Source organism: Micrasema longulum, unplaced genomic scaffold (genome assembly GCF_059751315.1).
Source record: "Micrasema longulum isolate JH-2025_06_02 unplaced genomic scaffold, ASM5975131v1 h1tg000582l, whole genome shotgun sequence".
Classification (NCBI taxonomy): domain Eukaryota; kingdom Metazoa; phylum Arthropoda; class Insecta; order Trichoptera; family Brachycentridae; genus Micrasema; species Micrasema longulum.
Window position 1 is genome coordinate 325499 of NW_028277778.1, and position 27387 is coordinate 352885.

The following is a 27387-nucleotide window of genomic DNA, read 5'->3' on the forward strand; positions in this document are numbered from 1 at the left end:
CATAAACAGAAAGGAATAACAATATAGGTACAAACAATAGACAACAAAAACGTAAGTACAAGAATAACATCGAAATATTAATTGTAATAATAAACATATAACTAAACTAAGAAAAATTTCAACATAAATTGAAATAAGCACTAACAGAAAAACCTACCAAAACCTGATAGTGCCTATTTAACAGTAACGCTGAAATTATCACTGCCGCGCTTCACTTGGAGCGTAAATTCAAATTATCGCGAACTTAGAATCAGGCTGCTGGGGGTGCGATATAATAGGTTTTTTATGAAGTAAAAGAGCTGTGACACTCTTCAGAATTATTTTGAGACGCGAGAAAACCCTTACTAAGACCTTGTCCGGAAGGGGCGAATTCGCCGCGAAACGTTTCGCGCCAATACATCGCGTCCACAAGCGTCGCGCGAATTCAAAATACGCGCGTAAATCGCGTGCACTTCGCGAGAGTCTTGACTCGCGCTTGATTCGCGATTACGTATTACGCACGAGAAAATCGCGACGAATTCGCATTTTCTGGACAAGCTCTTAACACTTGGGCATGAGAACCTTATAGGCTCATGACATCACCGCGACCTGTGAAAGTTTATTGTGACGAGTCTCCTTTTAAAAAAAAACTCGCCATATATTCACAGACAGGAAGCTGAGCAATATGTTTCATATATAAGAATATAATTTTAGTTCCTTGAAAATCCTTTTTCGTTTTATCGATATTGTATGTTTTTATTTTCTTTTATTTCTTTTGAATTTTTACACAATAGGGTATTTTCGATAAACGCTCATTCGAGCGTTTTTTTTATCCCCACTGCAGAAGCGTTAATAAAAACTTAACTTGTACATTTCATCCTATGAGGAAATTCAGCACTACAGGAATTAAGATATAAAAAATGTTTGCTAACACGCGGTAAAAATTAGAGCATTTATTTATTTTATTAGGTAAACAAACAGTAAGTACACATATATTGCCAATTTCTTTGTATATTAGTGTAAGAAACTCATGCACACACCAAAAAATTGTTTACACTTAATACAATAATTTAAATTATGTTCAATAAAATAAATGTAAAAGAAACTAATTGAAAAAATATGTATATAATAATAATAATAAAGTTAAATATCTGCTTCTCTCAAAATTTATATAATTTTTGACCTAAATTTACATACATTGTCACAAAAAATATCAGAAAAAAACATCATTTAATTGTAGCGCGAAACTCCTCAAAAACGTATGATAAAATTAATAAAAATGAATGTTTTGCATCGTCACAGGTTTATGTGACCACGTGTTAGCAATGAATAGCCAATAAATTATAAGATTTATATGTTGTTGTGGCAACCAGCGGTTTGTATAATAAACATTTCGTTTCCTTTGCTTTTTGTCAGTTATGTTTCACCCTTCAGATGTGTGTTTTGATCTCTCGCTGACCAGAATAACGTCACGAGCGGTGTAATTCTGAAGTTTCGGTTGGAATTTTCAAAATTACAAAACTTCCAAATATCACAGCGATGATAATACAATACATAAAAATTAATTTAAATAAAATAAACAAATAATTTTAAAAAACACTGGATTTCCTCATTTGTACCTACTCATTACAGACAGCAAACTGTAACAAATATCCGTTTTCAGATCCAGTTTTTGCGATGTGGAAAGCGCCCTCAGCTCCCCAATGGTGTCGGGAGAACGAACCTTCGCCTTCGTGTCCCCGCCGCACGACTTCCACTCGGTGGAGTGTAAACTCACCACGACGCAGGAACTCGACACCATCCACAGCCAGCCGGATAAGGAGCTCCTGCCGGCCTCCTCAGCCCGGAAACCTGTCTCTGTCATATTGCCCACCTTCGGGAAGGGCTGATATACGTGCGACGGCGACGGCGACGTCGACGTCGATGTCCAACCCGCCTGTGTTTAGTGATCGGGACTCGCGGTCGGCGAGACCGAAACAATCTGTGTGCGGAAATCAAAAATGTTTGCTGTGAATTGTATATTACGCGAGTTGCTAGTCGACGTTACTTCTCTGTGCGGGGAATGAAAGTTGAGCGAGTTTACTACCGATGTAGTCGCGTCAGGTCTCCATTAAGATATTCGATGTAATACCTCGTATAGTTATATCCGACTTAGGTACTTTACCCAGACAAAAGTAAAATAAACATCGAAAATTACCGTATCTGACTTGAAAAATTACGCTAATTCTCATTGAGCTTATATTATTATACATTTTTGTAACAAGTGTGATTCAGTCCGCAGTCAATTACTTAAAACGTAAGTTTCTCTACAGTTCGGAATATTTCTCTCGAGTCACTCGCTGTACGATCCGTGTCCGTCCGCAAGAAGTGCCAGGTCGGTATTGTGCCATAACTATATTTGGTCAATATTTTCCCACTGTCAAAAGGTGAAATTTAAAAACTAAAATCCCCGTCTAATACGTTCAAAGTCTACACGTTTGAAATTACATAAAATATAGCGGCCAGTGAAATTAAATTTGAGTAACAGTAAAAATGATAATAATATTTATGAAATAATAACACCTAATAAATTTCACTCTTCTGGCACTAGTTCACCTGTTGCATAGAAATGATCTGATCATGAAACGGTTTCTTGGTGATATTGGTCCATATTCAGTATTTTGTATGTATGTAGTACATAATATTATGATTTATCGAACATTTGAATAAGTAAGAAATTTCTCATAATCATTACGTAACTATTATAAGGGAATAATTTCATAGCTCAATGTCGTACTGTTTTTAGTTTATTGTATTACTGAAGCCACACAACATCGGGGTGATATGAAATGTTTCTTCAGAAATGACGCAATAAGTAACTGTAATTTGTACTTTACTAGTAGATAAGAATTTTGTCTTCGAGACTAGTACTTTGCAAAAATGACTTTCTTTTGTTTCTATGTATTATTTTGAAAACAAAATAATGGAGATTTATATCAAATAACGTATACACCGACTCAATCATTATTTATAAGTATATTTGTAATAAATACACATAACTCAATGTTTTCTCTTCGAAAACACAAGAATGCTTCCATATTGTGTCTAAATATTATGTTTGTTTTTATAGTCACTGACTTTACATATTACAATAGGAGTTTGAGAATGAACTCTTAGTATTGAATGTGAAAATTAGTAATACAATACATTATATATAGATACTGTAGGTGGATTCATAATTTAATAACGAATAAGAATGGCTCATCAACGTTGTGTCTACCAAATATTTTAGTAGTTATTAAAAGACCCGCGATAGGAGTTAAGTCCGATGTTGAGGCTGATTAAATTAAGTTGTTCCTATTACATACATAGTAGTGTGCACCCGAGTGGGTAAAAAATATAGTCAGTTTTCTGAATTGTCGAGTTTTTGCTCTGTGAGAATAGATTGGTTTTCAGTAATAGAAGAACATTTTTATAAATCATTTATGACACTAAGATAGCAATGAATAAATTCACTGTACAAAAGGCACATAATATGTATAAGCATTCTCCTTCATTTTATTATTACATTGTTTTAGTATTAAAACATTCCCCGATGTTAATAATCTAACTAGCTCTATACCATGAACAATGCTCATAATCTTTTTGTATGTAATAAGGGCCAAACAGACTCGGTTCATTACCATTATGTATTGCGTTACATTGTGAATACTTTAGACTCTGTAAATTATGGTTGGTTATTGATGTGGTTTTGTATGAAAAAAGTGCCAAGTTCAGGTACTTAATGTGGCTAATAAAAATACTTTTAAGGAAGTTGTAGCGTTTATTATCCCTAATCTTCCTTTTCCTGCTTCATTAGTATTCAAATAAATATTCCAAAAACCAGGGTTCAAAAATATCACGATTTTTATTTTATACCAATCATCTGTATGCGGATATACCTTCTAAATCTAAATAGTCTAAATGCAGAAAAGAAAATAAAATGCACTTGCATATATTTGACATAATCGTAGAACAATGACACATGTAATTTTCTTCAACTTTACATGAGAGCGGTTTAAGCTAATTTTTTTGACACTTTTTCATAACTTGATAAATTGAAAAGTATATCCTTTGATACTTGGGCTAACTAATTATTTATATATTTTTTTTCTGACCTGGAATATAAAGCCCTAATAAAACCTTTTAAAAATCAAATATAAAATAAAATCAAAGTCACATTTCTCGCACTTCCGTTACTATCCTACGATCATAACGATATGTTGATTTTCGAGGTTTATCAACTGATAATATCCTCAAAGATTTAATTTCAAATTTAGCACGCTTAAAAATGCATTTAAAGTAGTTTAATTTCTCAGAAACAATTATATGAAGGAACTGGTCGCGCGGATATTATGCACCTCATTTTTATTTATAATTTTATATATATTTTATGTTACCCACATTTGACAAAATATTCTCACTAATACCATTACCTATGTACCTCATCCACCCGGTAGTTAGTTGAGAATTGACCACCGTGTCGTCGAGACAACCGTATTCGCTTAATTTGCGGAGCGGCCGCATCCACACCATCCCCCATACCGCTCCCGCTACTGCATCTCCGCATAGTCTCCGAATTAAGCGAGTAATGCGAAGTGTCCCAGAGGCATCTCTCGGCCTCCAGTCAACTCGACAGGATCGATCCGGGAGGTAGGAGATTATTTTAACTTATCTGCTGGGATCCGAACCCATCTCCTTAATTCCTCTCACCGCACCGCTCCATACGGCCACTTGGCCCCTCCAGGAACTGAGATGGTTTCGTGAGTATGTGTACCATGCCCAAAATATGAATAAGGAAGGAAGGTCTTTTCTGGAAAAAGACCTTTGTCGAGTCAAACATTCAAATCGATTTTCTCAGTATAGGCAATAATGCATTTAGAGGGTTTGATCAGTACTTAATATATTAAAGAAATATCTGTTATAATATATCACAATATACATGTATCCAATATAATATAAAAAAGTGATATTTATTTTGTATGACTAACTAAAGGAAAATCGGCGTTAAAAACAATTCAATTCGGTACGTAGTTAAAATATTTGAATATTTATTAAACGAGGAAAATTACAAAGGATAAAATGGAAATCAATCTCTTATCAATTTAGCTATTCCAATAGCCATTCCAATTCCAATCATCAAATGATAAGGAATCTTCTAATGCTAATGCATTGATTGGTAAACAATGCCTGCCATGCCCATTTTGAAGATATACTGATACATACCAACACCTCGATGTTGATTGAAATATTTAAAGAGGAATGCAGCCTACGCGGTTTAATGGCTATGACACACGACTCATGCACGGAAGGTTCCAAGTTCGGTTCCCGGTGAGAACACAAAAATTCAACAACATTTTTCTCAATCCTTAATTGATCCAAGGAACCACTGTCTCCATGTCAATATGACCTACAGCCGCAGCTCGCCGTCACCCTCGGGGTGCAGCTTTATTTATTATTTTAAGCATATTTTTATTTGGAAAACTGGTATAAAAGTTTATATTTTTATAAATAAAAATAATACGAGTACTTGCTACTGTTTTTTATTTTATAAATATCACAATTTTTCAAAAGTTACAGGTGGATAAGTAAAAACATACTTTTTCAGTAACTTTTTTCCAAATTTTTGTTTTTTACTATGCCAGGTTGAAAAAATGGTTTCAGAATGAATTTCTCATCCTTGGTTTGTACGAAAATGATACCAAACTTGACCTAACAGCTAAACTGACCAAGTTTTGAAGCTCAGGCTGAGGCGCGGCAGTTGGGTTTTTGAAGTTTTTTGGGTTTAATCAAATATGTAATACTACAGGACTGTGAAACTTTTTACAGTCACATTTACGAACTACATAAATGTAAATAAAAACAAGTGACCATTTTAAAGGTAATTTTTTTATTAATAGGGCTTAAAAATTACATAAATAATAATGCTGCTAAACTAAACTTATTATGATTCAACAGATCACATATTCATAATATTTACATTCATACTTTTTCAATAATCCACTAAACTCTTCTCACAAATAAAGTATACAAACTTCCTTTTTATGCTGTTGAAATTCCTTTATATTTTACTCAAAATTATCTTAACGCATTGAATTTTAATGAGAAAGCAAATAATGTGATATGCGTACAAAATCGTGTCGGTTTTTTCCTTCAGTGAGATGATTATAATTTTTTTAATTTTATGTATTAAATGCTCCTAGTACACAGGGGCTGTTATGAATCTAAATATTCTTTTTTACGTGGTACTGGGTGGTAATTATCTAAATAATCTCTCATGGTAAACCATTTTTTCTGAAAAAAACTTTGAAGACAAGGTTCACAAATAGTTCCAACAATTGATGCATTTTATTGCATGCAAAACAGAGTGCAACTTATTTTATGTATCCAAATTATTGCGTAATATTTCCCTGTTGAATATGTAGGTAATAATCACAGACATATAATAAATAGACACGTTACTCCCACACTAACTACATCTAAGATATAGCAAATATTGCATTGCTCTCAACAATATAAAATAGAAGAGATAGCATATCACGATACACATGCAATCATTCATGTAAGAAAGAGATATACATATTTATTTATTTCATATTTATTTCTTTGTAACTCGTTACCATAGATACGACACTAGCCGAGAGCTGCTGTCAAAATTTTGAAAAATGTACTTAAAAATATAACCATAAATTGGATTATAATTATGAATGAAACGACATGTGTTTCACTTTTCACAACTGCAGTGCAATTAAAGCATTTTTTTCATCACTCACCATCATGCCATCGCATATTTCTGCGAAGCTCACATCTGATAACGATGAAAGTCTGTTAGAGACTGAAAGCAATTAATAACCCCATATTGAAATGCCATTTTCTTTGCGCTAGTAACGTGTCTATTTAATTATACGTCATTGGTAATAATCAAATGCATGTCAAATAGTGTTTCATAAAAAGTTTATATATTTTTTTTTAATGCAGAATGTTTTGCTGAAGAGCTAAAGACCATAAACATGATTCAATTGCCCAATCTACTGCGTATCCATTATATGATAGACTGATGAAACTAAAAATTAACTTATACAAAACTGAGTTAAATTTTTCGTGGTTATCAAATTATATACATTATAAAAGCTACAAAGCATTTGTTGATATTAAGTAGCAGTTAGGGTAGACGCAGTATTCAGCGAAGTGGGTTAGAGCCGACACTGGACAGAGAAGCCGGTCCGGAGGCTGTAGCAGCGAGTCCAGCACGTTCCAGTTCCTCATCAGCTTGGTTGTTGCGCAGTTCTTGCAGAGTATAGAGTAACTTGTTCCAGTCATCGTGACGAGGGAGCGCCAAGTGCTGTAACAAACGCAACATAATGCAAACGTCACGCTTATCTTTCTGTATTTAATCAATTTAACAATAAAGGAACCTTCCATCAGTAATTTCAATTAATTGGAATGACACTGGAAACTTTTTTTAAATGGGGATACGTTCCACACAGTACTGCATAAAAAAAAACTAAAAAAAGAATAATGCCTTGTATAAAAATCAAATCAAATTTCAAAAAAATTAAATTGTTTACTACAGTAAAACCTGGTTTTTACGCTCCTCCCGCTTTTTATGCAGAAATGTTTAGGTTCCATTTTTTTCCATAGATTCTCATTCAAATATCCCCCCAATTAACGTCTTTTACGTTTTTCATACGGTTTTATGTTGAAAAATTTTAAAAACTCATTCGATCTGTCAAAAGACGCCGAGCAGCGCGCCGCCAAAAATGGTAAATAAAAAAATGTGTAAATTGTTGACTCAAACTAAATTCAAAGTAGGTTCAGTGTAATTGACTATTTTGTTTAAGTGTCTAATTTTTACATTTTACTAAATTGTGGCATGCGGTGGACACATGAAGAATGAAGCCTTTACATCAATAAATTACGATACAGAAAGTTAAAAAATTTAGTGATAGAAATATTATTTGAAGTTATAAACATAATTTGGAAAGAAGATTGTTTAAACGGTTATCGTTAAAGTGTGAAACAGTTTTGCCGCGATGTAAATGACAGTCAAATTTCTGTGGTGCCATACTAAAAAATGATACCATATAAATAAAATTTCACAATATTTGGGGAAAAAATCATTTTATGCATTTTATGCTAATTCAAATTATTTTTGTGTTTTTAAGGTTAAGTACCGGCATAAAATTATTTAAACATGTTTTTTTAAAATTCAATAAAAAAAACACATTGACTTGAAAAATACAATTTTTTAAAATGAAATCATACGTAAATATGGAATTTCCCTATTATGAATGTTAATACAATTTTTCTGCAGTTTTTTATTTCCTCTCTTTAGCGTTTTCCTCAGTTTAACACTTTTTTTTGCTGCTTCCTTGAAAAATGTAAAACGGTTTTACTGTATTTATTGTGTCTTATTTTTTTTCTTAATACTTTGAAAAATCATAACAAAGATTGTTCACTATCACTATCATATATCCAAAATAAGTGGAAGGGCGATGTAGGCCATTCAAATAACATATTGTTAAATTAATGCTCAAAAAATATTTTTAGACTGTCATTTCGAAAACGTGCACAACGAGGTTCCAGTGTAATTGTAATCTCACGGTGGTATCACAGACTAATAGATCAGAAGTTTGAGTATTTCTCATTATTCTACTATAACTTGATTCCCATCTTCTGACATGGTTATTCGGGCCATTTTATCTTTTAGAAAAAAAAATTGTGTTATTATTTACCCAAATATTCAAATGGGGCCATTTTTAACGAGTTGTAAATAACTCACTATTAGAAAATGGGAATCAAGTTGGGGTAGAGTAAGGTTCGAACTTTAGATTTATGATCCGCGAGTCCGCGACACTAGTACATGTATATAAAAAATAGGTTTTAAGAAAGGTGTTTATTATCGTACATTTTCTTTCAGTTTACACTCTAACAACATTGACTTTCAAGTAGATAAGATTTTTAGTGTTATAGATGCATATATAGCATTGATGGTGATAAATTAACAAGGATACATATGTATGTAATTACCTCAGCCACATCGTAGACCCAGATCTTGCCGGTATCATCTCCAACGGTAATATTCAGTCCATTTGGTGTCCAACTGGCTCTGTTCAGGGCCACTCCTCCGTCCACTTGGATACTGGCCGCTGGAACCTAGTTACATACAACGTTAATTATAAATACACAATCCTCTCAAAGCTGAGTGTGTCCGACACAACATATAGGAGCATTACTATACAGGAAGAAATCAGAAGGAGAATAATGGCTGCAAGCCGTCGCTACTACGCGGTCCTACTAACTAACTACGATCTAAACTAACACAAAGAAACATTAAGATAGCACTGTACAAAACACTGATTTCACCAATCCTGATATGTGCCTCTGAAACCTGGGTTATGGCAAAGAATATCGAGGGAACCATTGCAGCGTTCGAAAGAAGGATCCTCAGAGTTGTCTGTGGCCCGGTGAGAGAAAACAACCATCGGCGTCGTCGCTACAATAGCGAGCTATATGACATCTACGGAGGGCCCGATGTGATCAGCTTCATCAGGACGAAGACCAGGAAGGCTTAAAATCTGATGGACTGCATCAACGCGGATACGGCAACGTTGCAAGTGGGGAACTGGAGAGGAAGGGCAACAGACTGAAAAGAGTGGAGTAGATATAGCCAAGGCCGACCCAGGGTTCTTATGATGTTCACTACATTATAGTAATAATGAAAAACAAATATATTAGTGCACCCTGCACGCCATAAATAATAAAACTCATAAAATACCATTTGGCTTTTAAAAAAATAGTTTTTCCATTTCAATACACAGTTTCTAAACCTCAACAATCTAGTTGACTTTCCTGGAGCAGGATCGGAAACTAACACCCGAGTGCTTAGAGGCCACTGAACACTCCGTCTCTCTCACGCTGACCCTCACAATAAAATATTTACGAGCAACCAGTTTTTGTTATACTGGACATCATCAGACTCGGGAGACGATTTTATTAAAAATATTGACGTAATTGAAACTGATTCACTCATATTCCTTTGTATGTATGTAGATAACGTCATTAAAATTTGTTAAGCCAATTAGTATAAAACAATCTGGTCGTTAATACCACTACTAGTACCATCACCATATTCCTGAGTAGGGGCAGGCAGAGAGGATGGACCGCCACACGTGTCTATCCTGACATGCATTCCTAGCTTGTTAAGACCTAAAACTCCATTGTGTGATAGTAAATATGTACATAAAAAGTATTATGATTTATTGATTCTAATTAGTGCAGAAATGCTTACCTCGGTGTCTTGGTTGAGGTTCCATAAGTCCAGGCGCCCAGAGCCGTCCACACAGGCGAACAGTGCCGGGTGTACCGGGGACCAACACACGTCCAACACATAGTCACCGCTGTCCTCGAACGAATACAGAGGTTTGTTTTCCTGGAATCACAGAATATTATATTTTTATATGTGTATCATTTATTTACTATAAATAAATATCATCATCATACATCGGCCCTTCACTTGCAGCGTATCTTAATCATTTGATACGTGAAAGCGAGATGATCAGTTCTACTCTTCAGATCCAGTCCAGGGGACTATGAAATATTAGAGTGTAATTCTTTCTACTATTCTATTCTATTCCTTATAGGCAGGCAGCCTTTGCTAATGCGCCTAAATCTCGTGTACTACTTTTTGCCTGGGTTCTTCTTCCTTTAAAAAAGCATCCAAACTGTTTTTGAACTGATGGACCGAAATGAAATGGACAACTAGGCTTGGCAATTTATTCCAGTCTGAAACTATCCTGCTGGAAAGGAAGTTTTTCTTGGGATTGAGGTGGAATTGGAGACGACACCGTAAATTTGTGTTGGGATTTGATGATTGAGTATCTTATAAGTTTCTATCAAGTCCCTTTCTCTTCCGTCGTTCTTCCAATGATGTAAGTCTTAGTGCTTTTAATCTACCGTGGTAAGGAATCCTTTTGAGTAATTTAAGGATTTTTCTAGTACATCTTCGGACTTTTTCCAGTAACTCGATGTCTTTAGTGAAATGGGGACTCCATAATAAATATCCGTACTCCGATAAACATCCTACATAGGTCTTGTATATTTTACGAAATATCTTTGGAGAAATATGACTTATGGAATTCCTTTTTAACTAAATAAATCACTGACTTCAATCAAAAATCAATTCAAAATCAACTACTTTGAACTACATTACAGACCCATCAATTACAGCGTTTTGATTTAAGTTATTTGACGAATCAAAAGACATTAAAATTTTACATGCAGAACATGAAGGTCCAAAGTTAGGTAGATTAGAAATATTATTAAGATTTATAATTATTACTATAAATAAATAGGATAAAAAACGATAGCGATAGAATTTCAGTAAATCAGCAGATAGAATTTAAAAACTCACCCTCATTAGTACCCTTGGTTTGACCCTATACATTGCAATAAAACAATAAATATTTTCATAGATAAGAATCCTCTCTTACAGTACACCGTCAACACATGTTTTCAATCATTTGTCCCACTCTGTTTCATTGAAATATTACATATTGTATATCTTTCAACTAATATTTAAATGTACCTACACTTAAAATTTACAATTAAAAAATCGTTCAAACATTTCTTCATAAACTTTTTAATAAAAAAATAATTTGTTGAACTATTTTTTTTCAGTAAGCTCCATTTACATTTTCTTTCTGTTTACTTTTTTTTGCCGGTCCCTTAAAAAACCTAACTTGGGGTTTTACTATAGTAATAAATTGAGTGTTTTTTTTTTACACTTGCTATTCTTTGACATTTCTCTATCTTTGAAAATGTTTTTGCTTTTTTTATACTTATATCCAGGTACTTATGTGGATTTACTTATTTACTATTTTTATAGTTATGCTATTTTATTATTTTTTTCACATGTTTTTTTTTCATTTCTTATGTTCAATGCATATATCGGAGCATTTCATTATAGGGTCAATTTTCTCAAAAATGTATGAAAAAATTAATAAAAATGAACCACTTTAAATGACGCCACTGAGCTCTTGTGAATCAATCAATGATAGAGTGTTGCAATAGATTTCCAGTCAATTCACCGATCAGCAGAACTCACCGTAGAGAACTCGTCACCGGCAGAGTAATTTCAAAATTTCAGAACTTAAAAAAATCATTGAGCTGGTAATATGATACGTAAAAATTTATATTTTATTTTAATTGGCTTAGTTTAATGGTCTATTAAGAAATAAAAAAAAATACAAAAAAAACACAGAGCTTCCCCATTTATGCCGTTTACGTAAAATAAATAAAAAGATATAAAACCTATTGGTTAGGTCGTTTGAAAATGTGTCACAGCGTAAATAAATTCCTATACCTGTCTCCTTTTCTCTCGCCCACTTGAATCCTGTCCCTTTTGCACCTTTATAGTTCCAAAAACTATTTAGTTGATTATTTTGCCACCTGGAGCAGTGTCCGCTTTGACTTCGATTGAAGTACATGTTTAATCGCTAATCGACTGTCTGTACAAAGACGCATCGCAAAACATTAAACCAATAATTCATTTTAATAAATCGCCACGAAAAACATATTTAATAATAAACGAAAACAAATTTACAGTGTGGAGTTTTTGCCGCTTAAGCTGAGAAATAAGAAAAACTATAAAAAAAGTCAGTCCATTCATTCCATTTCCTTGTAATCCATTTGCGCTGTGACATTTACAAAATTTAATATACCTACTGTCGAGAACCAGCTCACGCATCGCCACCTATATTGATGTGGGTGAGATTTATCTGACTGAATTATTTCACCTACTAGGCAATGCTAAAAATACTTTTCAATTTTATAATATACCAGTTAGTCGACAATATTTTGAGTATATCTAAATGTCTCGATAAGTCGAGGGAGTGGAATCCAGCCTCCTCTATAATGCACATGGTCAAAATATTGAAAATTGTAATAAATATACCTTGAGGCTCCAGAGCTTCAGGGTCCAGTCCATGGAGGAGGTGAGGAAAAGGTGAGAGAAGTCGATGCCCCCCGACGCGGCGTGGCTCGCCACCCCCGTCAAGGGCCCCGCGTGGCCCTCGTACACCTCGCTAACCCCCGCGCGCGTCCCGTGACGGCAACCTAAACATGCGTACTATTATTAACACGTTCGCAGTTATGCCTGCTGTAGTCGCCAATATCGTGTCTCATTTAGGAAACGATGGCTACAGCCTGAAACTGAAGTCATTATATGGTAAATGGAGATATTGTGTCCCTATAAAAAAACAGTCAGCAACAAATGTGTCCCAGAATGTCAGTCAAATAATATTTACTCTAAACCAAGAACGGTCCAATCGGAAGTGAGATATTTTTAAAAAAGATAAGAAAGTTATGATATGTGTCCATGTGAGCGGATCCCATGAGAAAAAAGCTACGCTGTTCTGAAAATACATTAAGCTATGATCTGTGTCAATGTGAATGGATCCCATAAAAAAAAAGTTACGCTATTCTGAAAATACATTGCTGGAAATATATATTTTTGGTGTTTAGGAGGAATCGGGAACGATAAGCGTTAAATTAGGACACCGCAATTGGTTTTGAGTATTTAATATATTGTAAGAGTTACATATCAACAGTTTGATACGCAGTTTTATTAAGAATCCAGAACGAGCATTTGATGCTTATACGAGGCCAAACTGTAGCATTCGATGTTTTGTTTTTATGACAATTACTTTAAACAAATAAGATGTATATGCACCCGAGTAAACGTTTCCATCCTCGCTGCCCAGCACGAAGTTGTTGACGTCCGCGTGCGGGAAGGCGAGGCACGTGACGGCCAGCGGCTTGCTCTGGCGGTGCTGCAGCTCCAGCGTCTCCTGCGGTGAGCCCAGCATGTCCAGCGACCAGCTGCACAGCCGGCCGTCCGAGGACACGGAGATGAGGTTGTGCGCGTGCGGCGTGCCCACTACACTCAGACAGTACACGGGGTGAGTGTGAGCCTGCGACGACAGCGGCGTGCGCTGCACGGGAGTTCGCTTCTGCACGCGGTTGTCCCACAGGACTATCTGGCCCGAATACGTGCCGCCCAAAATCAGGTTAGGGTGGAATCTGACAACAAAGAATCAATGTAATTAAATTAGCTATCCTATCCGCATCACCTCAATTTTCCTTTTGTTTAAATTTTTCTTACCTTCTTTTGTTTACATACTTAATGTAATAATATAAATTATTTCTTTTATGCTCTATTCAGATTTTTTGTTTTGCAAAGTTGGCACAACTGTACTCTATATTGATGCTAAGTTCGAGCGCTATTTGTAATTTAGTTTGTTTTCAGCAGTCAAAAACATTGGTTGTACTCGAGTACATGGTGCGATTTTTACTTGAGAAAAAAAAAAATAACATAGAATTTGTCTTAAATTTTATGTTGCAAACGAAATTTCGGGGTTGACGCGTTGATGATAAATGTTGCAGAGAGCCTACGGTGACTCTACTATATCGAAAACAAGAGCATTTGAGTGGTACAAAGCGTTCAAAGAGAAGAAAGTATGCCTACAAAAAGCGCAAGGATGACTGGATTATTCATTGGAAAAAATGTATCGCTTTAGAAGGAACCTATTTTGTTTTAATTGTTTTGTTGACTCAGCCCCGGTATTTCTTTTAACCGTGTCAGTAATCAAATCCAAACATCTTCCGAGCGTACCTAATGCGCTAAGCACTTTACCATAAGGCGGAAATAAAAATTATAAAATAAGATGATTTATAGACAATTCAATTTTTATATTTGCATTAAAAAAACTCTTTCTTATTCAAGGTTTTGACAGGTGAGAATATCAGTTTACTAAAAAAAAAATTTTTACATAATTTTATTTTCATCCATAAAGAATTATTTCATTACTAGAGACTGGAAAATTTTGAGATCGCGATAAAAACGAAAAATAACGCGAAATTTGGCATTTTTAGTTGTATAATGCGAAATTTTGTGTTTTTTGAAAATAACGCTAAATTTGGCATTTTTGGAAAATAACAAGCTTAGCAAGCTATGAACAGCCATAAAATATTTTCCGAATATTTTAAGTTGCTAACTTCACGCTTGTTTCTCTGTGTCATTCTATGGAATCTTGGCTTGATTCGAATTGGAGGCCATATTTGTTTTTATAACTGTCATATTTCCATAAAAGTGTTGTTATGTGCCGATTCTGCTGAATATGACAATATTTTGAATTGAAAAACATATTCATGGTGTGAAACATAGGAAAAATGCCGAGAAGAATTCAGCTTGCACTCCAAAGCAATCTTATAAATAAAAGATGTCACCAGAAGACAGGACGCTGTTACGGAATTGGCTAAAGACATGACTGAAACCTTTATCAAAGCCAACATACCTTTGAAAAAACTCGGTGATCCGCATTTCAGAGCCAGGATTGACAAATATATGCAAGGTATTTGATTTATTTTTATTTACTTTAATCTGAGCAAATCATTTATTTTTAATATTATTTTACCGATTTTGATACCCTAACTGTTTTTGACACATATTTATTGAGTGGTAAAATTACGACATTAAACATTTTACCTGTAATTTTTATAGTACGCAGTGAATTTGTTTCATAAACATCATTGATCAAAACAATTTCCAAAGCCACAACTTTTACAAACACTATTATAATTTCAAGACTAACGCCGAATGAAAACATTTGACAGTAGACTTAAAAAATTGTCGAAAATACAGTTTTCCTTTCTCAGTTTAAAATTGTTTTTTTTTTCTCAGTTTAAAATTGTTTTTTTTTTCAGGTGCTGGAGATTTGCCGTGCACAAAAACACTAAGGGAGAAGTATCTCGGAATTGTGGCTTCCGACAGAGTCTGCAAAGTGAAAGAAGTTTTACAAAACAAAAAAATTGATTTGTTTTGCGACAAAACTACCGATTCTTCAGGCCGTTGTGTGTTCGCATATTATTTAGAATTAATACAAGTCCTGAAGAGGTAAAACTGTTTGAGGCATGGGTAAAATTTTTAGAGTCAGCCAACGCTACAAATTGTGTCAGGGCTATAATAGATGCCTGGAAAGACGACAATATTGAGTTTAAAAATGTGAAGAGTGTAGTGACAGATTCAGCGTGGTTCATGACTAAATGTGTTGAGACGTTAAAGGTGGTTTTGGGTGACCGTCTTTGCATGTGCATTGCACACATATATATTCCGCGATTTATGTAATATTTGCTTAATTTTTAAATTCAATTTTTAAAAAAATATATTGTTAGTTTATAATATTCAGTGTTTTTAATGTTGTATTTTTGAAAAATAAATCTTTTTAATGCAAAAAAAACAAAACCATTGACTTTTATTATCAACCTGTGTACTCAAATTTGTTCTAAAAAATAACACCGCCAGTTTTCAAAAATAACACCGCTTTTGGCAAAAAATAACACCGCTTTTCACAAATAAAAACACCGCTGTTTTCCGGTCTCTATTCATTACACATCCGGATAATTCCGGAAGGTTGCCACTATCACCCCTCTTAAGGTTGTTGCGGACTCACTTGGCGAATGTAGCGCTCATGACGGGAGACTGGCAGTGGAAGACATCCTCGGGAGTGGTCTTCTTGAACTTGGTATTCCACACGAGACACACTCCGTCGGGGTCGTGGGGCGCGTCTTCGCTGTTGTGGTAGGAGGCCAGGAGCAGCTCAGGATGCTGCGGGCTCCAGTCCAGGCTGGTGGCGCAGCGGCCGCGAGACCAGCGCTCGCACGCGAACGTGCGCTTCAGGGACAGGCAAGCATTGCCGTTCTTTTCTCTGCAATGGATAAAAAGAGGCGATAAGAATCCAAAGGAATGTTTATCACGAGAGAGGAGTTTGACAGTCACATTAGGGGTTATCCTGTAAGCATGTTAAATATAAATTTTTATTTATAGTCAGTCATTTGTTGCTGTCCACTAATGTTGTATTTCAGACAGCAAATCGATCCGATTATTAAGTGAATTATAAAGAAATAATTGATACGCAACTATGCGCCGTTTGTGAAGGCAGGGTAAATTTAAATTACTTAAGCCCGGGAATTTATATTGAGTGTATTTAAGGAATTTATTTTGTAATTTATCTATTTAGTTGACCATAAATAGTTCCTTGAATTAACAAAATAAATTCTTTAAGTGTACACATAAAATGTATTATTATTAAACTTACATCATCACGATTGTAGAACAACGATTCATGTGATTTTCTTTAACTTTACACAAGAGCGGTTAATTTTTTTGTTGTTGATATTTTACCCTCAATAACTCATACCCACCGGAGATGGGATTTTCAGACCTTATGAATACGAAAATTATCAATTACGCAATAAATAAATTTAATATGTAATTTTTGTTCAGCCTAATCTTTAAAAAAAAAACTTAGCTTCAATTCGAGACAAATGAAAATTTTCGGAGCAGAGTATCGGAGAGAAAACATGAAAAAATGGAAAAAAAATATATTTGTTCGATTGTCCCTGCTAATTTTATAACGCGCATCGGCCGTATTTATTATCTTTATCGCATCCACCGTCGCCACCGCGGACATAAGATAAAACACCATAAGGATTAGTAGATAATGTCAACCTTTGGCACATGCTATTTTTAACTGCTGATTTTAAAGGACAATATAACAATAATTATTCACAATATATCAATATACGAAGAATAAACGACAATATAACGATTTTAATAATGGCAGTATAGTAAAATGATTCCAGTAAAATGGCTAAATAGTGCAGTACAATTCTACCATACATAAAAAAAAACATATATCATTTTCATGTAACAGTGTAGAAATAACTTACATTTATACGAACAAAATTGCATAAATAAAAACCTTAAGCGACTGTTTACTAGTCAGATTTTTGTGGGTATTTAAAACTTCCACAGAAGCAAAACACGTAATAGAACATCCCTTTGATGGCTTCCGTGACGAAATGGTAAAGATTTTTGCGTCGTGTATACATAAAGATTCTGGTTTTGAATCTCGGTTAAAACGCGTTAATTGTCAATAAGAAAATATTAGTGTTGCAATTATTAATATGATATTAATATTAGTTTATAAAATCGTTACATAATATAAGAAGAAAATATTCACAGACCAAACTTAAGAGAATACAGAATGCTAAAGGATAAACTAATAATCCGTTTATAGAAAAACTATTATCAACGAAAACATAATTACTAAATAAAGACCATTCTTTTCCAATGTATCGGTTTTATGTAACTCATCTAATATTTTTTTTTAATTTAAATTATTTTTTGACAATTCTTGATGGAATTCCATTGTAATGATGTAATAACTTATATTTACAAAGCTCTAATTGGTCAAATAAATAAGTGGAAGTGTACCAAGTATTTTTAAATTAATAACTTATATGAAAATATAAGTTATTACATCATAACTCATCTAAAGATGAAATGTTAATCCCGATTCATGATCTATTTAGATAACGTTAAAACAATAAGAATACAAATTATTCACAGCATTCAATAAAAAATGTTTATGATTACTGAAGTAACACGACTGGACAAGAATTAGAGATAACGCGCTATTTAATACATACTTACTACTTACTGTCCAACGAGCGGGGCAGAGCGGGACGGGCGCACGGGAGCAGTACACGCCGTACGCGTACACGGTAGTCCGACATGAAAAACTCTGCTCATAGCACGCATTTAAAGGCTATTTGCGTCGCTTCGATATTAATATTAGAAAAAAATTAAGAAATCTCACAAAGAAACGTCGCTGGACATAACTGTCTCTGAGAGACCGTGGCAAGCTCTGAATTGACAAGCGACAAAATGATTATCGGCATGCGAGGCAAAAAGATACAGCGAATTTGCTGTCGCATATTCGTCGATGCGACTAATAATTTTTAAAGGGAATAATTAATAATATAATTTACAAAAACTTTAGACTATATCTACATAAACTAATAAAATAAAATGTTCGTATTACAAGAATTCAGAAATTACTCTGGCGGAGAATATTACCCATGGCCGTAGTATGTGGAATGTGATTTAGTATTGGGGATGTTTATTTATTATTTAAATGTCATTATTGTTATATTAAGTGTTATAAATTATATTAATAAACGTTTATAGTATTATCAATACAATATTCCCGGGAATACGATGTACGTATGCCGTTGTGTGTAATATATGGAAATGTCTCGCCTGGAATCATCATCCTCCTCTCCCCCCGTATAGTCAGTATAGATGTCCACGCTCTCGGCGAGAGCGCGCTCCATTACCCGTCCGGCGCGGGACACGAAGCGCTGGAAGTCTCCCGACAGGATGATCATCTGCTTCTCATCTTCACTTAATTCACGGACTGGAATACGGTATTTTATATTAGGAATATATTTTGAAAAACATTTATCGAGATCTAAGTATATAAAATCAATATAATTTTCAAAAATATATCAGATGTTCTGACATCTTAAAATAAAATTATTGCTACTAAAAGGGAAAGCTGATAAGCCCCTCACTTATTTATGTGAATTATCAGTTATTTGAAAAATAGAAAAGGAATGAAGGCTAGATAAAACAAATTTGAAATTCACTTCAAAAATAATTCTGAGATTTTTGATTTGGCGATTGAAAGGAAATAGAGATGTCATTTGAGTATATCCTCACCTTCTTTCTTGTCTTCGTCCTTGCCGGTGTCGGTGACGGCGGGCTGCACCTCCTTGACTTGCGGGAGGCCGTGGGGAAGGATACCGGGCGGCAGGCGCGAGTGGAAAGCTGCCGCTCCGCTCCCCGCTCCTCCTGCGCTGAGGCTATGCTCCTCTTCCTCTCCTTGGCGCGCGTAGTCGTCAAACGTCAACACTGAAGCGGTCAATAAGGCGGCCACGTACTCGGGCAGGAGGCCCTACCACTACACTACACTAACCTAACCTAACCTAACTTGAGTAAATGTACTTGGAATTTAGAGGTGAAATTAAATTTATTTTGATGACAAGGAAGTGCTTTTAATATAGATTACGCAATGGCAGTAGTAATAATAGTGAAAAAAAACATTTTGGTTATTTGTGTTTAACGGCCGGGAATCGAAACCGGAATGCGAAGGCATGTGACGAGACATTTTACATTAATTATTAAAAAACCCTAATGCAGAAAAATGCGGTTAGCTATAGTAAAAACATACAGATGGCTAGTATAAAGGATCTGTCTAATAATAACACAAAACAAGAATAGCAACAAGTAAAGTGAAAATGTATTTCTATCTAATATGGGTGGTAAGATTCAGAACCAAGTAAAATCATAATGAACAAACTCTGGGAGGGAAATCAGTGTGAATCGGAACAAGAACGCTCTAATATGAATGGCTCGAAAACAAAAAAGTTTAAACCTAGTAGATTAAATTACTTTAAAAACCAATGAAAATGCAAAAAACTGAAATTCTAAAAATAACAATATGATCAAAGCAAGACAAAGCCAATCCGTATTGCAATATTACAGCGAATAAAAGCAAACTTCACGAGTCCACCGATATTATTTACTCCACTCGAGTGATACGGACTAAAGAAAATAATAATATTAACTCCAATCTCTAGTACAAACTCTAACGGTGCAAAGAATAATACTTAAAAGTGCATAAGAAAATAACAAATAAAGGTACAACTTTCCCGAGCTCTCCACATTAAGGTGGATTACATATAATACATACATGTGTATAATAAATACTCAATGAAATAAATACAAATATAGGCAAGGCAACAAGCGATACATCTACATGGATGGATACTATTTTACTGGATATAGGTAATTCCAATGTCATGCTGGATCCAATCGGTGGTATACTGTGATAATGGCAGTTAGCTGAACAGAGTACAACTATAGCCGAGTGCTATAGCCACACCGTAAGTAGCGAGAATTCATCATCAGACCCATAGAATAACCAAGTGATTAATCCTACTTACTCTAAACCTAACACAGCACAGCAAATCATGCTCCATTAGGGTTCGTGTAGGAAAGTAGTGTCTGTCAAGGGACCTACCTGTAAACTCGTCCTCCCACTCTAAACCCGGGTTTAGATTGTACTCATCTTGAAATGGAGAGGAAAAACAAAACAAAGTCAGTACGGTGTGTTAACAATAAATCTTAACTAGGTATAGAAGCAATCCAATCGGCTCAAATGAATAAAGCCAATTTCAGTGAATACAATATATTTATATTTAGTCAATATGAATGCTGAACAAGTCTTATGAACTGTTGTAGAAATACTCAATGGAGAGAATATGTAAGTTTAATTCACAACACGGATTGCAGTGTACAGAATAACAAGCGAACAGCGACTAGAGAAGGTGCGAGGGAAACCAGCCGTGTGGGAAGAGTAGAAGGAAGTTAGTAACCCGCCAAGTTAGGCCCGCAAGCGTACCCTCTATCCGCGCCCACCAGCCGCTACGCCGTACTTTACCAGATACATTATATACTAAGATAGAGTAGAGTAATAAGGACAGACGTGTATTATTCAACCGAAAATGCGTCGAAACAAAACCCAACAGTCCTAAAGACGAGAACGGTGATCGCTATTACTAGTCTAGTTCACATTACGCAGGCGAAGCTTTATTTTCTCTAAACAAAGACTTACATCAATAGTGTCGAGTTATTTTTGTGCCAATAATGTGTGTTAATTTTCAAATCAGTACATAACTAGCTGAACAATTGAGAACACGCGAAAAAATTATAACCTAATATCATGTTCAAAAAGAGTAGGAACAAGTTTGAAACAAAATCTATCTGTGGTATTTCTAAAGACTGCTAAATATGTCTCGACGCACTTTCAGACAGATCACCGGAAATATGGAGAAGGATGTTTAGACTATTGAAAACTGAAGTGGAATGAGTGGAGAACTCCGGAAGGTTTTCATTGGTTTTTGTTTTATATTTCTTATAATTTTCCATGTATTTTTTCTTAGCAAAGTTATCGACGTAATGCAAAAAGCTAGTTCATTCACATTTAATCGAAAGTTAGAATGAGTAATTATTAGTTAGACACACTGTAATGAGAGGAGACTAATTGGCCAGAACACTTAATGTGAGTAATGAGTGTGAATGTGTTGACAATCAGGAGAAATAATAACTTACCGTAGTAGTCTGTCGCGTGTGCTATGAAATGAAAGGAGAAAAAACATCATTTTTAGAAGGATTGCAACTGCTGACATAGTAATGCCTAATAAAACTTAAAGTAATTACTTTCTTCGCCCGATACTTTCAATACTATCAAAGCTTCCCGAAGAGATCTGTGATTTATTCGAGATAATATAATTAGTATTAATCAAAATCCATCGCATTTACAAAATAACGTTATTTTCCTCTAAATTATTGTAATAAAAAAAGTTTATTTTACTCTTTAGATTACATGGGACAAATCAAAAAATCTCTTTAGTTAGCTTTCAAATTGCTTATAATATGTACTCGGGATTTAAATGTGTATTTTTGATGATAGAATTTAACAATTGATTATCTTTCGGAGCGTATTATGAAGATAATGCACAGAATACATAAATTAATAATCGAAGCGTTAACAAAAATGCTTAATATTTTCCAACAGTGCTTGTGTGATATCATGCTGTATTGTAAAATGTGTGATAAATATTCTATTTTTACATTGAAGAAGACCGCTTACATATTTCAGCAAAAATAGGTATGGTTTTTCCATTTTTAGGGAAGAAATTATTTATTAATATTTTTTAATAAGCTATAAAATAGAATATTTGCGCATTTAGTGTAAGTGTATTTAGTTTAATCAGTGGGACATTAAGATGTATTTTTTGCTGATGGTGTTAATGTTGACATAATACAGTATAAATGCTTGCAATTTGGCATAAGTAGTGTAATATTACGGTGCTGGTAAGTCTGTGAGAGTCGGTCAAGTCGGTGTGCGTGTGCAGTCAGTGCAGTGTTAGTGCGGTGCTCGAGACATCCACAATTACCTTTCCGGGGTCTCCACCAGTCCTCCATGTATCCTGCAAGTGGTGAAGCATTGGAAGAGCATCCTTTGGTTAGGGTAGCATAAAACACATCAACACACACAATCGCCCAATTCCAACTTGTATTAACACATACATATGTATACATTGGACACTAACACATAACACAGACAGTCCTCAACTCATTCTCGCCGGTAAACCAATACCAATTGTGGAGATGGAGGGCATTCACAATTAGTATCGATTTAAAACATCATATTACGATATTTATCTTCTAATTTTTATATTGCAGACACAATAGATTAATGTGATCATTTCATTTACGATATTTACATGAGGATTGTCTGTAAAATGGTTCAATATCATTAATTACAAACCATTATTTATGATAACGTACAAATAGAATGTGTGTTTATAACTTATATAGCTTTACTTGAGCACCAAAGTAATTTTGAATTAACATTTTAAAGATGATAACATCACAGAGGTGTATGAGAAAAGAAAAACAGTTATTCGCACAAGACACCTAGCTTCTGATTTCAGCCTACAGAATAAGTAAACAAACTCCACCAAACTGTATGAAGACAGCCTACAGCCAAGCTATATTTACCAGTACTCCAATAACCTCGGCCACCGACTACAATATTCTAATATTATATGTACGTATATACATAATATAATGAAAACAGGTATACATAATGCAGGATTTTCATATCAAATTATGTCTATTGTAAAAATATAATTTGAGAATCGCTTCAGTTTTTTTTTCAAATATTTATTCAGCAAATAATTATATATGAAATTATATTTTCATTCTCTTTTGGACCTAAACACTGGCTGTTGAGTTTCGAACATCCACAGCAGCTAAGTAAGCTTTTAATATTGGAAAATAAAGTTATTCAATATGCAACATCCCTTCTGTGCTGATAAATGGAGTAAAGAATGTTGAAAATACTATTTTCAACTTACCATCTTAGAATAAAATAAATCTGATTGTTACAATACAAAACTATCTACAGCTACTTTATCTGTTTAATGTTTAACTTTATTTATACCGATAAGTTTATAAAGATTTAATACATAAGTGCATTTAATAAGAATAATGTGTAGGTACATAATATACACATGTTTGTATTAGTCAGGATGCAAGTATTAATTCAAAAACTATGCCCGTACTATGTTATGTCTGTAAGACAGTGTGACATGCATTATGGGAGGGTTGTAAACTAAACGGAACATTCCTTCAGAATTATAGAGGATGGAAGACTTTTAGCATCCTTAAATCACACACATTACTGTATTTTGTATCCGCATTCAAAATAAAACCACAAATTTAACTTTTACAGATAGTGCAAGTTAGAAATATAGCACTCCTAATTGGACACTGTTATTACGCTAAGCCGTGTGTCTTAACACTTATTTCTCCAAATACGATCATTAAAGACACGCGGCTATTACTACTACAACACAACACATCTCACATAGGATGGACATATGAAGGATAATTAATGATAACTACTTATGTTAAACTATGCGATAAAACAATGTACCATAATATATGGATGTAAAGAACTCAGGAAAAATTAATAAGAGAATAAATCGATTGAATTTGTTTTACCATTCTTTTGCACCAAAGTACAACAACAATGAATTTATACCCTACCAAGTAGCCCACGCTAATTTAGAAGAAAACAACTGAAGAAATACTATCAAGTATTAGAACACACTTCGCTCTATGAAGATTGGAATTTCCATCACCCTAATACGCGTTCAAATCTGAATTTGTATATTGTCAAGAAAAAACTTATTTTGTTTGTTAATTCTTTCGCCGCTTAATCGGCTTCAACACGCATGTTGACTGTTGTAGTACAGAATTGAGCGTAACTAACCGTCGCGATCGTGTCCCGAAGAGTTGTTGGTCTGAGTCTGCTTGGTATAGGTGACGGCCTCCTTGGGTGGGATGTTGGTGGCTTGTACGGACACCACACTCAGCTGGGGCAGTGAGCGGCGGGGAATTCTGCAATGGAAAGGAGGTAGAATACTTCTCATTATAGATATATATCGCACTTTGGGTAAAATTACTAAAATGAATTTAATATTCCGACCGGTTTCAGAACACGACTGTTCCTTCGTCAAGACTTAACAATAAACTGACACTAAATAATTTCAAATGTTATCAAACGAGTACATAATACCTAAAAATACATCATTCTACGTTTTTGTCATCATTCTAAAGGAATACAAATTTTCCCTTTTGGTCTTTGAAGTTCTGGTAGAACGGGGTTCGAACATCGATACTTTCTCAAATTGTTTGAATTTCAAGATATTTTTTGTTAAATGAAGACGAGGTGATGATGAGATATGAAATTATGTAAAGCGTAGTTAGTTACCCCGGGGGGATGGACAGCAGACTGGAGTCGGGGGTGGCGGGCAGCGGGGGCAGGGAGGAGTGCGCAGGGAGGGAGGAGAGCGAAGACAGCACCTCGTGCACCGGAGCCACTCCCAGCGAGGACAGCATCTCATCTAAGTCCCGTCGGCTCTCACCGCCCACGCCCCCTGCCGCGCGGATCTGACAACATTATTAAAGATATTTACATCCATGCGATTCGTCAACAGGTTCTTATGTTAATTTTCGTGTCTGATAAATACGAGGGTTGCTTGATACGCTACACCCCTAACCTATTTCGAAGTGGATGAAAAAAGTTTTTGTACTTTAAATTTTTGACGTCATCCCCCTGGACTTGCATGCACTTTATCCCTCCATATTAATATAGACTCCAGCATTTCTATGGCTTCCTGGTAGAACATTTGTCCCAACCACTCATCCACACAGCACATGACCCCATTGTCGTCAAAATATTTACTTCCCCGAGATATGAGAATAGGCGGTAAAAGTGAAAAGCAGCCATTAACACAACGCCTTGTGTGCTGGAGCATGGAGTGGTGGCGCCTAAAATATTGCCTAATAGTTCTACAGGCGTAAACGCCTGAAATGACAACATACAACATTTTGACTATAAACTTAATGACCAAATTCTTTCCGTTGTAACTTCAATAAGAGATCTTGGGGTGATTCTAGACAACAAACTAAATTTTCATGAACACATTGACAAATCTCTTAAATTCTTTGGATTTACTAAGAGAACTACATCCGATTTTGAAAACATATTAACTCTAAAAAACACTTTACTGTTCATTGGTTCGTCCCATTCTTGAATACGCCTCCGTAATATGGTCTCCTTCATATGTTACTCATATAAATCACATTGAATCAGTTCAGCATAAATTTATAAGAAAAATTGCATTCAAACTAGGAATCACAAGAGATCACTATAATTATACCGACATGCAACTTTCCCTGAATATATCCGGTCTCTCACGTCAACGCCCATTTAATGCAGATTTAATTTGCATGTTTAAAATACTTAATGGTTTATTTGATGTCCTGACTATTATATTCTCCACCAAATATCTCTTAATGTTCCTTCACGTAGACTCAGAAATAATTAAATTCTGTTCCTAGGTCATCATAAGACTAATTATGGTTTCCATGCGCCTCTACTGAGAATGATAAGATTTATGAAAGAAAATCAAGATCTAAATTATTTTGATTGTTTTTTTACTAATAGACTGAAGAAATATTCCCAATAAATTGACTGAATATTTGTAGAATTAACCTGGATTCCATAATGCCTGTCTAATTTATTAACTTGTCTTTGCTTTTCTTTGTTGTATTGCTTCTATTATTTGTTACTGTATTTTTATTGTTTTTCGTTGTATGATTTGTTGAAATTGGACAACGTCTGTAAATTTGTTAAATAAATAAATAATCCAATGAACCAAACTTCTATCTTCTACTATTGCGCTCCCTTCTATTCAAACATTTAACCATTTGTTCTGGGCTGTAAACTAAGGCGACGTCGCGAGTGGATTTTTACAAAAATATTATGCACTTAAGTTTAATATTATTACGAACTATTTAAATGCAAACATCTCCATCATTATAAAATAAACGAAATCATTAATTAAAAACAACTTAATATAAAAACATATTACGGTGGCTTCTTCGACATCCTTTTGCTCCTTCTCGCGGCGTCTTCGATCTTTCTCCTCTCGGAGAGCTTGAAGCTTCGCCTTTTTTCGCTCTAACTCTGCCTTGCGGTCCGACATGACCGATTGAATCTGAAATAACAAGATTTACTAAATAATCAAAAGCATAAAACCGCATTTTAAACACTGGAAAATAAGCCTTTGCATAAATATGCGGACCCTGACGACAGAATACACACCTTTATAAAACCTCTATTTCAACAAAAGACAAAACTCATGAACTTTATTTTTGTGAATAAATAAAATGATGTACAACATAAATGCCGCGATAATACGACATTTAAAGATAAAATGAAATATAATACAACGCCGAAATACCGTAAAGCAATACGTCAAAAATCAATCCAAATGGGT

General features: G+C 34.7%; 2 protein-coding genes across 18 annotated transcripts in view; one reads left to right on the forward strand and one right to left on the reverse strand.

The window, feature by feature from the left end:
- Positions 1-3771, forward strand: part of LOC148280403 (uncharacterized) — a 103796-nt gene extending 100025 nt beyond the window's left edge. For all 8 annotated transcript variants that reach the window (XM_088228451.1, XM_088228452.1, XM_088228449.1 and 5 more), the window contains one exon: positions 1643-3771. In XM_088228451.1, the coding sequence (XP_088084577.1) occupies positions 1643-1868 (226 nt within the window). In that variant the 3' untranslated portion in view covers positions 1869-3771. The remainder of the gene's footprint in view (positions 1-1642) is intronic.
- Positions 3772-5870: 2099 nt separating this feature from the next.
- On the reverse strand, positions 5871-27387 carry sw (cytoplasmic dynein 1 intermediate chain short wing). Of its 10 annotated transcripts, none has more exons than XM_088228434.1 (15): positions 27352-27387; positions 26980-27105; positions 25314-25492; positions 24813-24940; positions 22927-22959; positions 22079-22099; positions 20988-21035; positions 19625-19786; positions 19163-19319; positions 16509-16763; positions 13730-14079; positions 12953-13113; positions 10289-10429; positions 9028-9153; positions 5871-7339 (listed from the first exon to the last, which is right to left on the reverse strand). In XM_088228434.1, exons 2-15 carry the CDS (start codon positions 27091-27093, stop codon positions 7178-7180), a joined length of 2037 nt encoding a protein of 678 aa, XP_088084560.1. In that variant the 5' UTR covers positions 27094-27105; positions 27352-27387; the 3' UTR covers positions 5871-7177. The 10 variants fall into 10 exon arrangements, with proteins under 10 accessions (XP_088084560.1, XP_088084559.1, XP_088084568.1 ...); XM_088228433.1 differs by having other exon boundaries at positions 27213-27387; XM_088228442.1 differs by having other exon boundaries at positions 19625-19816; positions 27213-27387.